At 40.1% G+C, this 15,657-nt stretch overlaps 1 protein-coding gene across 1 annotated transcript in view; it reads left to right on the forward strand.

The window, feature by feature from the left end:
* Positions 1 to 1,924: 1,924 nt before the first annotated feature.
* LOC135709868 (dual specificity calcium/calmodulin-dependent 3',5'-cyclic nucleotide phosphodiesterase 1-like) overlaps positions 1,925 to 15,657 on the forward strand; it is a 714,199-nt gene continuing 700,466 nt past the window's right edge. Inside the window, exon 1 of the mRNA XM_065232299.1 lies at positions 1,925 to 2,012. Within this exon, the coding sequence (XP_065088371.1) occupies positions 1,949 to 2,012 (64 nt within the window). The 5' untranslated portion in view covers positions 1,925 to 1,948. The remainder of the gene's footprint in view (positions 2,013 to 15,657) is intronic.

The raw sequence follows: 15,657 nt of genomic DNA on the forward strand, positions 1-15,657 counted from the left end.
GAAAAATTTCAGAGTGCCATTTTGAAAATTTGGACTGCGAATCATTGCCCATAACAGGTCCCCGAGAAGGTCGATTCAAACAATTGTTTTGTAGTTTTTAGGAAAACTGCTGATGATATAAAAGAAAGTTTATATCTCAATTCTTAAGTTTTAAAATGTTCCAGAACTATTGCTTAATAAAAACCTTAATATTTGTTTGAATGAATCCTAATAAATTATCAAAATACCATAACATGTTGGAAATTTTATCATTAGCGGGATCTCAAAAATGTTTTCCAAACTCAGAATATTATCATTATTCTTCTATGCCTATGATCCCATGAATTCGTTGAAATTCAAAAAAAAAATGTTATATGTATTCATGAACAAAACAAACAACAAAAAAAATCATAATGATGACCCTTTTATATATTTGAGCAGTGGTGAATAATTTGTCAATTAAAAACGTGTGGCAATTACGAAAAAAAAAACTTTGCGGAAAACCGAAGGAGATTTTTGAGGAAACCCATAAGAAAACCTGTTGAGCTTCTTTAAATTTCGCTGTATTTATCTGTAGCCTAATAATATTATTTCAAATTCAGGAAATTTCTCCATGGAAATTCTGAGAAGAAGCCCAAAATAGTAAAATTACTAAGAAATTATGAGGAGATTTTTAAGGGAATTAGAAGGATATTAGGGAGAAGTATATAGATAATTTTGAGGAGAAATCAAAGACTAATCTGAGGTGTATTACATGGAATTTTTATTGAGAATTCAATCGATTGTGAATTATGAAAATACATCTTAGGATGAATTCCATGATTTATGTAAGGATTGTTTATAGAATTTCTAGACTATTATAAAGAAAATGTCAAGGGAAGTGTGTGTGTGTGTGTCCCCTCCCCCTATTTTGAAACCTGGCTAAGCCCTTGTGCAGCAATTACAACAATTTGCAGAACACTTCTTTCAGCTTTTGTTCAGATTATCTTATTAGTAGCCTTTTAATAAAGAACCCAAACCATTATCTTAGTAATAGTCTGATTCCGCACTCATGAAACCAACTTCCTCTCGCCAATTCATTTTGAACCATAACCCAAGAGCATTTTTCCACTTCAGTTTCGCATCCGACAACCGTTCAAATAAAATGCTAAAACCTCGTTTGCAGCTGATAAAACTGTCTAACGATGAAGAAGATCTATAACAAAGTGTCATAATTGTTAACAAAGTTAATAAATACGAACAGCGAGCATAACATTTTCCATGCAGTGAAAAATAAGCTCCCGAAATAAAAAACGGCGACTCAGCGTTGGAAAGGAAAGAAAAAAACCACCCAGACAAAAGTGATACCATCAGTGTGATGAAAAGCAATTCAACTCGAACAGCAGCAGGATGGAAAGGAAAAGTTTTATCGAGATGAAGTAAATTTCAAAACCATCATCAGCGAGTGAATAATCCACGTTGGAACGTTGGCCCCGGGAGTTTCGAGGGAAAATCAATTCCAATAGCAAGACCTGCGAGATATTTGAGCGTTTCGGTTTGGATAAGCGAGTGCGTTTGGCTTAGTGATTGCTTAGTGGAGCGATTGCGGGAAAAGTTCTGCAGCAAATATTTGCAAAAGTGCTTTTAGTTCCCATCACTTGGCGGAGGGAAGGAATGAAGTGAAGCGAAGAAAGACAAAAAAAAAATGGCAAACCAAACCAATCAATCGTTGAAAAGTAATAACCCATCATCGACGACATCATCGGCATCATCATCGTTTGCCGGAGATGTCCCTAGTGCTGCCAGTGGAGCTCAATCATCCAGTGCTCAGCTGTCTTTGGGATTGGGTGTGGGTGGTCCGAAGCCAGCGGTTGCAGCTAGACCCACAACCCTACCGGCGGGAAGACCAGCCCCGCTGGTACGTAGCTCTAGGAGTACAACCCGGGCAGCGTCCACCGTCGGGGCAGCATTCCCATCGCAGATCGCTGGCATGAGAGTGTTCAAAAAGTGCAAAAGCGCCACGTTTCAGATCGATGGACATACGTACACAATAGGTGAGTTGTTTTTATTTAGGAAATTTGAGACATTTTATTTTCATTGATACTACATTTGTTGTTAAATTAGTTTCATAGGGAAAACATTTTTTTTTACTGAAATGAGTATTTGCAACCTTGCATAAAACTACCAAAATTGCAAGAATTATATGTTTATATGTTTTTTTTTTTGAATTTTATGTTATATGTTAGTTTCTAATAAGCCCTCCCAGTTCCTCTGTATACAGAACAAATCTGATACTATAATCCGAATTGCTCAGTCTGCATGAAGCAGCCGATTGCATCAAGGAAGTTCTATTAACAACCAAGAATTAATCGTTTGAGGCATACTGAAGAATTAAGAAGGTGATATGTATCACTATAGGAAATCATCAGCGTTGCAAATATAATGAAATTAAACATAACCCTTTGCTTCAGTACCGTCAACCTCCATGTCCATGGGGAGGGAGATTGGTGATGTAAAAATCGATTCATGCAAAAAGTCATGCCTGTAAACTTCCTTTTCACGTAAACTGGCTACTTAAAAGACATAATACAGACAAATATGGCTAGTTGCATACAATATATGGAATATAATTGTCTCATAAATTTACACGATCTATAATGTAAACTTGTAAGATATTTGACGCTCCATTTTCATGGCAAGATATCGAATACACTCGAAAAATTTGACTCGAGTCAAAATGGCCTAATTCCAGCACAAGCTTGGTTAATTGACCTTAGCGAGCAATTATGCGAAGTCTCATGCAATTTGGAAGGGTAAAATCTAAGATTCGTTTACTTTTTCGCTTATTGACATGGAACAGCTCAACCTCATTCAGCTGAATTAGGGTTCAAAATATTGTTTTGTCTTACCGCTCGAAAGTCTCCCAATGAGCAGGGAGACTTTCGAGCGGTAAGACAAAACAATATTTTGAAACCTAATTCAGCTGAATCATCGTAAGTAACAATTCAAGCTGCCCATTAAGAACAGAAACTGATTATTGATTGATTTAAGGTATACATAAGGTAGATATTTCATTCTTATCTTCTACAGCTGATTCTGTTTACGGTTGACCGTTTGATTCATCGGGAGAAAGGTTCTGTATTTTCGAAACAAAGAAAAGAAAATGAACTCTCCACAGAATCGCTTCATTTCAGCAATATCATTTTCGTGTATGTCATCGTGTTTCTTGTTATCGAGTCACGATGAACATTCCTCCTGTCAAACATGACTGGATTTTTTTTTTTTTTGTTTCGTTCGTCAAGTGCTTCAGTTCATTTCATTTGAAGCAAAGACTTATTTCAATTGATACAACGAATGACTCGAAAACTGTTTTTTTTTCCACTTTCACTTCAATTCGGGGCTCATTCGACTTGTCACGACCTGACGACGCAGGCATCAAAATATAGTATCCGCACAATATCGGTTGCCGATAGGAGTGGCATCCGGATTATATGTAGTAATAATATATTATTTTATAATTAACGAAAATTAAATTAACGAGGCCATTCTGGAGTCCAAGATGGCAGCCAGGGAAAGTCTCAAATACCCTACAATATGGGTATTTTCGGAACGGGGACGACGTGAAGGTGACGAAGATCGATATTCGACGTTATTTTGTAATTCAAAATGGTGGCCATCGGGTTTCAGAAAAAGTGTCAAATACCCTAAGATATGGATGTGGATGCTGAAAATCAATATCCGATGGTATTTTGGAATATGGTGGCCATAGGGTTTCACAAAAAGTGTCAAATACCCTAATATCTGGATATTTTTGGAACGAGGACGACGCGTAGATGCTGAAAATCGATATTCGATGCTATTTCTAGGCTATTTGACACTTCTTCTGAAATTGGAAGCCTCCATCTTAAATTTCAAGATGGCGTCGGACATCGATTTCTGACTTCTAGATGTCAGCTCGATGTCAAAAAACCCACAGTGATCGGTATTTGACAGTATTTCACAAACCAAAGCCGGAGTTAAAGACGGCGTGACATAAATTTTCGGCAAATCGGAATCAATTTTCCGCAAATCGGAAGCCGCCGCCTTGGATTTCAAAATGGCGTCGGATATTGATTTCCAATCTCAAGACGTCACCCCGATTCTAAAAATACCCATTTTTTTAAAACTTTATTAGAGAGATTTTTAGCCGTTGGCTAGTTCATCTCTATAAAATGGGAGGACCCTGAGGGGGGTTCTGCCAGAAAATTTTGTTACGGAGTTGGCTTACAATTCACATGTACTCAAATAGAAGCAATTAAAACAGATTCCAGTAAAAAGACTAACAATACAGGCAACGAGAAAAAAAACAATCTGGTGCATCAAAGTTAGGTAGGATTTTGAAAGAGATCGGAGCTCCACCGTAGTTGGGGTAATCTCCTGTCCGGCAGAAATGTACCGTCAGCCAAAATAAAATTTAAAAGGACCTAAATGTTGTTGTATAACCCAGCGTCCTTGAGGAAATACATAACTGTCGCTAAAGTGGAAGGTTCGTCGCCCAGTATGTCCCTAATGCTGTTGGGAAGTGCGTACTGCTCCCGTAGTTGTTGGTATTGCGGACACAGGCATACGATGTGTTCCACCGATGCAGTGGTTCCGCAAACGTAGCACATTCTGTGGAACTGTGTCCCACCAAAACTATGTGAGATCCTTGTATGGCCTGTCCTAAGACGAGAAACCACCTTCTGGACCACTCTGCTTCCCAGGCTTCCCACATTTGGCTGACTATCCATCGCTTTATGTCCTGTAGTGGCACTTCGTCGGTGTAACGGGGGCCAGCTGGTCCAGACCCTGCCAGGCTGTCGGCTTCGCTGTTTCTTGGGATACCGCAGTGCCCAGGGATCCAGGAAAACACCGTGTTCGGAGGTGTGGCCCTGTATCCAGGGGTGAGTCATGGTCTCCGATGTAAGGGCTTGTATCACGCTGTACGAATCAGATAGCACCAGTATGGGCCGGTCCGAGGGTGTTGTAACGGCAACAAAGATGGCCGCAGCTTCGGCGGAGAAAACCGAGCATTGTGGCGGTAGGCTGCTACTCATCGGTGCTGAAATTCCGGCTACTCCAATTCCGACCCCGGCTCGGGAAAGCGATCCGTCTGTGTATATGTGGGCATGGGTTGGGTAGTCCGAGCCTAGCAGTTTGGCTATTGTTCTCTTCAGCGCTGCAGAGTTATCTCCAGCCTTGAACCTGCTTTTTAGCCCCGTAACGTGGGTAGATCACCTTTTCGTGGTACGTTACGGGATGTAAGATCTACCATCGATTCCTAGTCCTGACTACTTCAAACTAGGGGAACAGGTTTTTTCAGTAATCAAAGGAACACATCTTAGTCCTTGTTACTTTTTATGCCTTGTTGATAGTGATGAGTCCTCGGGTTGCCTGGACCGAGGATGATCTTGAAACAAGGAAAAAATGAGTTAGTTAGTCTTCACCTATGTATGTGACTCCTAATCTTCTATTCGTTGTTCCCTAGTTTGAAGTGGTTAAGACTAGGGTTCTGATGCATGGTCATTATCGGTTCCATAGCTTGTTTTTGTTGTTAAGGAATCCAAATTTGACTGACAAAGGGGCGCGCCTTTGGAGGGTGTTTCGACACTCCGAAGGGTATAAATAGCGGAACCTTTCGGTTAGAATCGATTCCGTGCGATGAAGGCAAGAATGACAACTGTATCAAAACCGAATACTTCATCATTTCTCAATAGTGATGGAGTAATACGACATGCACTAAACTAAGGACACGGGATATACTACAATAGATCAAATTACTGGTCGCAGTGGTGTTATGTCCCGAACAGAGGAAAAAAAAAAACCTGCTTTTTATCTGCCTCTCGATTTTTAGTGGAGGTATGCGCCAACTTTTGTCTCCGTACCAGTCGACCTTGGCCACCGGGGAGAGCTCCAAATTGGCAGTCATGCGGAGGAGTTTGTTCCCCTCATCGAGGAGAAAGATCCTGTCATTTCCGGAGGTGATTGCGGTAAAGGCAGCGGCTTTCATTGCAATTGCTGCGGTTATACGATGGCGGAAGGGCAGAATACCCGCTTCGATGCATGCGGCATCGGCGGGCGTTGACGGAAGAAGACCGGAGACAATCCAAACGTAGGTGTTAAAAGTTGGTGCTAGTATCTGCACGACCTTTTCGGTGGTGATGCACGTCATCTCAAGACCGTACAGTAGGCGACTATCGATGACGGCTCTTGCAACCCGGAAACGAATGTCGCGATTGTTAGACCGGTTGGGGCGAGAGATGGTGCGGATCAAGTTGATCCTACTGCGGCAGTCGTTCTGGATCGCCTTAAAGTGCTGCTCGAAGTTGAGGGACCGGTCAACAAGTACCCCCAGAATACGGACCGTCTTCTTCAGTGGTATGGGCTGGCTTTGAACTTAAATAGGTGGCCCGCTGACACGGTGCCGGGATGGACACACGTGGCACCTGATGCTTTTGGTGGCCGAAAGCTGGAAACCTACCGCGCTGACCCACCTGGCTACAGCGGAGACTGCTGCCTGGGCCTTGATCCTGTTACGTGCTGCCTTTGGGCCGGTAGCTACGATAAGTACATCGTCAGCATACACAAAAATGTAAACATTTTTCGGCAGTCCTCCGAAAACTCCGTTCATGGAAGAGGGTAACGGCGATAACTGAACCTTGTGGGATGCCCGTCTCTTCTCTGAAAAACTGGGACCTCGTGTTGCCAACTGCGATTCTGAAAGAGCGATCGGTCAGGAAATTTCTGATGAAGTGGACCATGGGTCCACACAGCCCCCAGTTGACAAGCAGCTCTAAGACGAGGGGCTTCCACGTCCTGTTGAAGGCCTTCGATATATCCAGCGAGACGATCTCGGTGTGAAGACCGCTATCGTTGGCACTCTTGAGGACCTCCCCTAATGTTGCGAAATAAGTTGACGTTCCGTACCCTTGACGGAAGGCGTGCTGTCGATGGTCTAGCAGGTTTTCGGCTTCAAGGAAATGCTTTAGCCTCCTGTTGACCATTCGCTCCAGGACCTTGGCCATACAGCATGTCAAGGCTATTGGTCGGAACTTGCTAGCTTCACGGGTTGTTTCATTGGCTTTTGGGATGGGAATGACTAAGCTCTCTTTCCACGACGCTGGATACGAGTTGGTGAGCCAGAGCTTGTTGAAAAGCTCCAGCATTCGTAGCTGGCCTGGCGTTGGTAACCTCTTGAGTAGAGGGTACCCGATTTCGTCGGGACCCGCAGACTTTCCGTTGCTGCAGTGGAGGGCATGCTGCAATTCCTGCCAGGAGAATGCCTGGTTGATGTCCGAGTTTCCAGCGTCAGAAGAAACAGAAAAACTTGCAATGGATGACGTCGAAGGCTTAGTTTTCCGCTTGAATTCGTCTTCGTGCTTCTCGATGGCTGCGAGATCGGCGATGGCTGCGAGATCGGCGATGGCTGTGAGATACCCATATTGAAGGGACGGTATCAGCATTCCCCCTTTTTTCTTAAATAGCAAGCCACCATATTGGATTTCAAAATGGCGTCGGATATCGATTTCCGACCTCTACACGCCATCCCCATTCCAAAAATACCTATATTGATGGGTATGTGACAGTATTTCCCACTTAATATGAAATCGGAAGCTGCCATCATGGATTTCTAAATGGTGTCGCATATCAATTTTCGATCTGTAGACTTTATACCGATTACAAAAGTACCAATATTGATGTGTATTTGGCTGTACTTCCACTTTTTCGTAAATCGGAAGCCGCCATCTTCGATTTTAAAATGGTGTTGGATATCGATTTTCATCCTCTAGACATCATACCGATTCCAAAAATACCTTTGACAGCATTTCCCACTTTTTCTTAAACTGGAAGCCACCATCTTGGATTTCAAAATGGCATCGCATATCCATTTTTGATCTCTAGACGTCACCCCGATTAAAAAAATGCCCATATTGATGGGTAAACAAACCACCCGACAATCATAAATTTGACATCCACGTGCACAGATCTATGTGTATACGCTTAAATGAACCGAGTGAACAATCAACAAAAGTCATAAAAACTGCGCGAATTTGGATCGCTTCGCTTGAATTCAACAGTAAGTTCATTTGACATTGAAAGAAGAAATGAACACGAGTCAAGCCAAAACTTGAAAACTGATCGAAAGTGGTTCTGTTGATGTTGACGGGGATCTGCTCGAAGAGAAGATAGAATGACTTTCAATTGAAAGTGATGGTTGACAGCTTCATTGTTGCTTGACAATTTCCGATGGAAAGTGACTTTGTGGGGCCCTGATCGGGAGTTGATTGGAGAAAAAAGCCTATTCGCACACGATCACTCCATGTGTGTGATAGGGAGAACGAAAGGGACTGATAACGTGTATGCATTCTAGTGGAGCAATATAGCCCACTGATAATGTGGAACCTATTTGGTCGCTCAACGTTCACTCGATCCCTAACGTTCTAGCTTGCTTCAACAAGGTCATTCGTAACTTATCTCGTGCTCATTTATCGTGAGAGGCATGGATGCTAACCACTAAGATGGGCTCGACCCATCAGAGTGAATTAACATTTGAGCATGTTCATGTGGAATGTTCAATAGCTTTTTATCTGACAAAAATACTGCTTATGTTGAAAAGAAGGAGTCAACTCCAAGGACGAGGAATAAAGTTCAAGCATTTCAGGTGGAAAGATCAATAGCTTTTATATATCAAAGACCTCTTCATCTGATTCGCAGATTGCAACTTTTTCAGTTAAAATGTTCAATGGTTATACTTGTCACTCTGTTGAAATTTTGTGCGTTTATAATTAATTCGGTCTTTTATCTCGTTATATTTCATTCGGCACTGTGTCCATTTACAAATAACAGCTGATCAGTTCGGAAAAAGTTCAGACATTTCTAAATTGAAATTATTATTGATTAGTTTTAAAGAAAACTCTACAAATTTTTGTAAAAGTAGCCTAGATTTTCATCTAGTTAGAGAAATTTTATTGTACGAATATGTAAAAATTATTTTTTGTTTTACGCAAACAATTAAATAGGGTATTGAAATACTGCGGCCTAATCTCCTAGTTTGGGCCTATCGAGCAGAATACATCTAATAAATTTATGATTTTGGCATTAATCATTATGTCAATTATGCGTTTGGCACGACACTTTAGTTCAAAAGCAACCGAACAAAGTCAATAAATACGCGCGATATCAATGTTTGCACCCATTATTTTCAAAAATAAAAGAAGCGCTCCGACCGAATCAATATTCATCTTCATCTGATAGACCAAAGTGAATTCAGAGGCATTTAAATGCGGTCAACCAAATTTAAAATCCATCGACCGAGTTTGGGGTCAAGAAGCAGTGTTAGATTTTTAATAATATCTTAACAATTTTTACTCTTCATAAAATCTTAAGGTACGTGCCGGTAGAGGTAAATAAATTAAGATGTCACCTGCAGTGAAAACATTCAATTTTGTTAAAAATATCCGCCCGAAAAATAAAAGCAATGGATGGGTTGTGCTCAGAAGGCCCAAAATTTGATCTAAGCCAAGGATTTAAACATCTGGAAAATAGGAAAACGAAGTGTGGCTCGCGCATTACGCAGCCAAAAGATGCAATGGGAACAAAAAATTCTACATGGGTCACAGACCCCAGTTACAATCTACTTATAAATCAACATCAAACTTCCTCGATTCATCCTTTATGCACCCCTTATGTTAGACGAAAATCGCATACATATTTCAACAAAGTTGTTCAACATTTTTAGCTTACATCTATTATCAGCCCGAACTGGGTTTTCAGAATCATTAATCTTGATTAGGCACTCTCTGTTGTGACATCTATCACAACCATGCCAATCACACTTGGTGATTTTCGGATTTACTCGTTATATATATAACATCCGACATAGCATCGTGGGCATTTTGACAATGAAAATATACATTCCCTCCGTTGCCCACAGAGCACAAACGAAACCGGCGTGAGAATTCCAACACAAAAACAACTTCAATTCATTTCCGCATCGCGCTCATTCTGATGCCATCCCGATCGTCATCTTGTTAGGCTAACGAACTTTGACAAACTTCATTATAAGTTTGGTGGTTTGTTTTGCTCCTTAGCGCCGGAAAACCGTGCGTTTCGGGAAATCCAAACATTCAAATATGCGTTGTTGTGTGGAATGTGGAGACGCGGGATTCAACGTCACTTCTTCAGTGTAAATACATGGCAAATGCGATTTTTGTTGGATCTTGAACGACCATCGTTTCATCGGTATGTGACTTTCCAGTTTTATATCCCATGGATGAAAAAAAAAAATAGGAACCGTAGCGTCCCACGACAGATGTGTCAAATTATGCAAATAAAAGTCAAAACCGATTTCAGTGAACTTTTTCTCAGCGACGCTTCGCAGGCTTGAATGGCAGACAGCTTCAACCTTGGTCGTTCCAGCATCGAATCAACAGCTTCTTCACTCATTCTCCGGGATCTCCGGGCACAATCTCATGAAAAATTCGCTAATTTGACCATAATTTTTCAACCACATTGCCGCTCTGCTTTGAACTGAACTTTATCCTTGCTCGCTCTCGGAATCGCTCCGTTGGGAATGCTGCATACCGTGCCGCACTTCCAGGCGTGGTTTTTGTATGGATTTTTTGTTCATGCATAAAAGTCTATTTTCGGCGAAGACATCAACGCAACATGTGCAAAGGACATGTGAGCCAAATGTAAGCACACGTTGATTTCTGATAAATCACATCACACTCCCACAAACAAACTCCCTTCCCTTCTTTCTTTGAGCAGATTTCCTCTACCAGATGCTGCTCTTGGATTGCCATGAATCGACATTTGAATGAATTGGTTACATTTAGAACAAAGGTCCGTTTCACACATTGCTCTTGAATGATTGTTTCATGGTGCATTCAAGAATTACGTCACGATTCAAATGACGAGCTCAAAGAAACGATGTATTAAGTAGGTATTCGGAACAAATTAAACAGAAACGAAGTATGCGTTTGACTTGTACTGTTGCTCATTTTCAACTTCTATTCAATTTTCATACTGCCGTACTCTAATCAAACTATGAACCTACGCTCTTCTAAAATCATTCTCTAGCTAATAAAGTATCACACATGTTAGGTAGCATTTCCAATCAAAACTCTGACGTGTATTAAGATTTTCTCAACCTTGGGTTGCATAGCTCAAGAACTTCTTCTTCTTCTTCGCATTTCAAGCTTATTGCATATCGCATGTTAGCTTATTGCGTGCTCTCAACTTAGTGTTCTAGATGCACTTCCACAGTTATTAATTGAGAGCTTTCGATGCCTGTACCATTTTTGCATTGGTATAATTGTGTGGCAAGTCCAATCATACTTCTATGCCCAGGGAAGTCGAGAAATTTTCCAACCCGAAAAATTCCTAGACCGGACCGGGAATTGAACCCAGCCACCTCCAGCATGGTCTTGCTTTGTAGCTGCGCCTTTACCGACTGAGCTAAGGGAGGCCCCGCTCCCTAGATTAATGGGCATGTTGTGTAACCAATTCACAGTGGATATTACATGTGCATGCAAAACACGTTGGTGGTAGGGAAAAATGGGCCCTCGTGGAATTCCAAGACGGTTTGGATGGAACGAGTAGAGATAACATTGAATTTACGAAGTCTTTCTACCCTGTAATAAATACATCATGCCACGTGAGCAGTAAGTATGGTTTGATACGGTAAAGGGAGGTTCGATTGAGTTATTTTTTCTTTAAATTTTTCCTCAGCGTTTTTCACCGTTTGTTGTTGGAAAATGAGCTCTGATTTTTTGGCTTTGATCTGGAAAAGGTCCTTTGAAGTGCCGCTTGTTTGTTGCTGATTTATAAATAAAATAAATTTAACTTGTTTTTTAACAATGGGCTGATCTTCACTCAAATCGAAACTGTGTTTCATCGTATTCAATTGTGGTGCTTATTTTAGTAGTATTTTACAATTAAGCAGTTCCATACCAAATGAAGAATCGGAAAAACTCGACCTTCTCCGATTTGCATGAATCGTTGTATATTTGTTTGTTTTTCTTTTTTTCTTTTCGAGTATTTTCATCACTGCGACTATCTTTATGATCTATTGTGATATATTCCCCATTTTTTTCCTTATCTATATCAAGATGCCGTATCACTATTATTAGGAGTGATCGCCATGGTTTGACTAATATCATTATCCCAGCACGGCATTATACTTTGAATCAAGTGTGCTGCCGTACTGGGAGTTGTTCTCAAAATGCCAAAGGGTTCTAGCAGCCCCTTGTCGAAGAACTTACGCCTTTTATTGAAAATTGCCGAACAGTGGCATAGCAAATGTTCCGAGTCTTCCTTTTCTATGCCACAGAAGTGACATACGTCATCTTGAAGTTTTCCAATCAGCTTCGAGTGATAATGGCTCGGACAATGACCTGCTATAAGATCTGCATATATACTAAGACCTTTATTAGAAAAGTCCAGGATTTTGTGGGTCACAGAAATGTTTGGATTAATAAATCGCTTCGACTACCTAGAAATAGAAGTGTTCTTCCAGTTTTCCTCCACTTTTGAAAATTCCCACGCTTTTAGCTCCATTCTAAGAGATGCAGCCAATAAGCCACAAAAGGGCTCTGGCCCGATGAACTTATGAGAAGATCCGAGTCTTGCTAGTGCATCAACTCTTTCATTTCCGTCAATCCCACAATGACCAGGAACCCAATATAAGTTGACTTGATTATGACAAGAACATTTTTGAAGTAATTGAACACACTCCCAGACAAGTTTTGATGTACATGTCGCCGACTTTAAAGCATTTAAAGCAGCTTGACTGTCGGACATGACGCATATATTTGAACACTTATAGTTTCTACGCAAACATAAAATGGAACACTCTAAAATTGCTTGGATTTCAGCTTGGAACACAGTTGGCCATCTGCCCATAGGAACCGATATTTATATACCTGGGCCAGTTACTCCTGCTCCCACTTGATTGGTCAATCTTGAACCATCTGTATAAAAAACAATCGATCCTGGACGAAGAACCGGGCCACCAAATTGCCATGAATTACGCCCAGGGTCAACTACTTCAAAAAGTCGATTGAAATTGTATCTTTCTCCATCCAGTCTTCGTTGTTCCTTATTAGAGAGTTGATACTAACAGTTTTTAGAATCCTAAGATGTCCTCTAAGGTCTCCTTCTAAGAGTTTCACTGACCTTGTAATCCTTAGAGCACACTTTTCGGCTTCAAATGGTACAAATTGATGCCATGGTGTACTTCTCATTGCACCTGTTATTGAGAGAGTTGCTAACCTTTGGAGTTTTTCTAACTTTCTCTGAGCAACACTCTCTTTTGTTTTTGGCCACCAGACCAATGCACCGCAAATAATCCTGGATTTCACAATTGCCGAGTAAATCCAATGGATCATTTTCGGTTTCAGTCCCCACTGTTTACCGAATGTTCTTTTGCATATCCATAGAGCATTAGTAGCTTTGTTTATTGCCTGCTCTAGATGCATATTCCAATTAAGTTTACAATAAATGATTACTCCAAGATATTTGACAGCATTAGAAAGTTCCAAAAGTGTGCCTTGCAATCTTATGTTGTCTAATGCAAATTTCTCCCTTCGCGTAAATGGCACGATAGTAGTTTTAGAAGGATTTATGTTTAATCCTTCCCTATCACACCACGATGAGACAAAATATAAAGCAATTTGCATTCTGTTAGCGATAGTACAATCATATTTGCCACGTACATTTATGACTATATCATCTGCGAAGCTAGTTATTTCGAAGCCTTGGGCTATAAAATTTTTTAGAAGATCATCAACTATTAAAGACCTATTTGCGGGCATCTTTTGGTTGCTTACACTGATGAGTGAGCTTCCAAGGTTGGCTGATATTTCTCTTTTTGATAACATTTCATTGATCCAATTTACAATGCTTTGATCGAAACCACGTTTCATCATAGCTGTAGTCATTGAATCGTGAGATGAATTATCGAATGCACCTTCAATGTCAAGGAATGCAGCAAGTGAAATTTTTTTTGCTTCAAAAGATCTTTATAGTTTTGTAACAACCGTATGAAGTGCTGTTACCTTCCTGGTATGCAAACTGATGTTTGCTCAGAGGATTTGTAACTAGATATGATGACTTTATGTGTTCATCTATTGGTTTTTTCCATTATTTTTAGCAAAATAGACGATAAGCTTATTGGCCTGAAAGATTTTGGTGAAGTTTTATCCTTTTTATTAGCCTTGGGCATAAAAATAACTCGCACTCGTCGCCACACTGCCGCCAAACCGCTTTTCCCTTCTGTAGTAGTACAGGAAAAAATCCATCCCATTCTACTTTTCTTTCAGTAAAGATTTTGTTGGCCAAAGTGCAAGCATCAGCTCTTGTTCTGTCTAACTTAGTCGTTTCATGCAATATTTCATGAATATCCGTCCTGGTTTCATCGATACCAATTGCTGTTGTCGTTACGTTTTGGTCTTCGTTTGAATTAATAATAGAACATGGAAAATGCGTTCTCATCATCAACTCTAACGTTTCATTTGTAGAAGTAGTAAAAGAGCCATCCTCTTTTTTCAAAGTGCCCAGACCATTGGAATGATCTTTAGCGAGTATTTTCTGCAACCTAGCAGTTGCTGGAGTATTTTCAATGTTCTCACATGTATGCCTCCAGTGTATTCTCCTTGATCTCCGTATTTCCTGATTATAAGCTGTGAGGGATTCCTTATATTGTTCCCACTGTTGTGTTCGTTTAGCCATATTTAAAAGCTTCCGGGCTTTTTTAAGAAGTTTCTGTAGCCTGTTGTTCCACCAAGGTACATCCCTTTTTGTAGAGCATTCCTTTTCGATGCAACTCTCATAAAAGTCATGTTGGATCAAATTTGAAAGTTGTTTAGAACTATTCTCAAGTTCTTCACAAGTGTTTAAGCTAATAGCTATCGTGTCTCTTCCTGCCACTAGCTCTGAATTTGTTATTATTCGATCATTTTGGATCTTGTAATATTTTCAAAATCGCATTTTATCATTTTTAAAGAATTGTAGCACGGAAATGGCACGTCTGATTGAAATGACGTCAGACACAATGTTTTAGAGAAAAAGTATATTTTTCTGGGAAAAATATATTGTTCAGGGAAAAATATAACAAATTTTGTTTAAGTTAATTTAAATAAAATGTTAACTGTCTTTGGCAACCAAAATTTAAACAAAAATTTCACTGCATTTTCTCTCCACAACACACGCTGAATATACTCAAACGAATCCTTAGACTTCCAGCTTCAATCCGTAAGATTTTTGCGACTGAGCACGACAAGATGCATCTTTGGAAGATATTAACTTTGTGATTAATGCCCCTAAAATTAAGATGAACAATTTATTTTATCACAATGTCGAGATAGCCGGGTAACGTCTCAAGCAAAGTTATAGCAAACATTGTTACAAACAACTTTGCTCAAGACATAAAAGTCGTATATTTCAACTAAATCGAGATAGAGAGGGTTGTTTGAGGACGGACCACAAAAACACTTTTTTTTTTTACTAAAACACACTTTTTTTTTTTTAATTTTACTATGTTCTACAAAGTTGTTGTTTTTTTATTTAATAATGCGTTTATTTTTCCAGGCTCATTTGCTGTAGCTTTGTGGAGCCAATATTACAAAGTTGTTTGTCAAACTAAAATACACAACTTTTTATAACTGCATAATTTGAATA

The sequence above is a fragment of the Ochlerotatus camptorhynchus genome, unplaced genomic scaffold (assembly GCF_037179485.1).
Source record: "Ochlerotatus camptorhynchus isolate MF236.1 unplaced genomic scaffold, CSIRO-AGI_Acam_v1.1 ptg000367l, whole genome shotgun sequence".
In the NCBI taxonomy this organism is placed as follows: Eukaryota; Metazoa; Arthropoda; class Insecta; order Diptera; family Culicidae; genus Ochlerotatus; species Ochlerotatus camptorhynchus.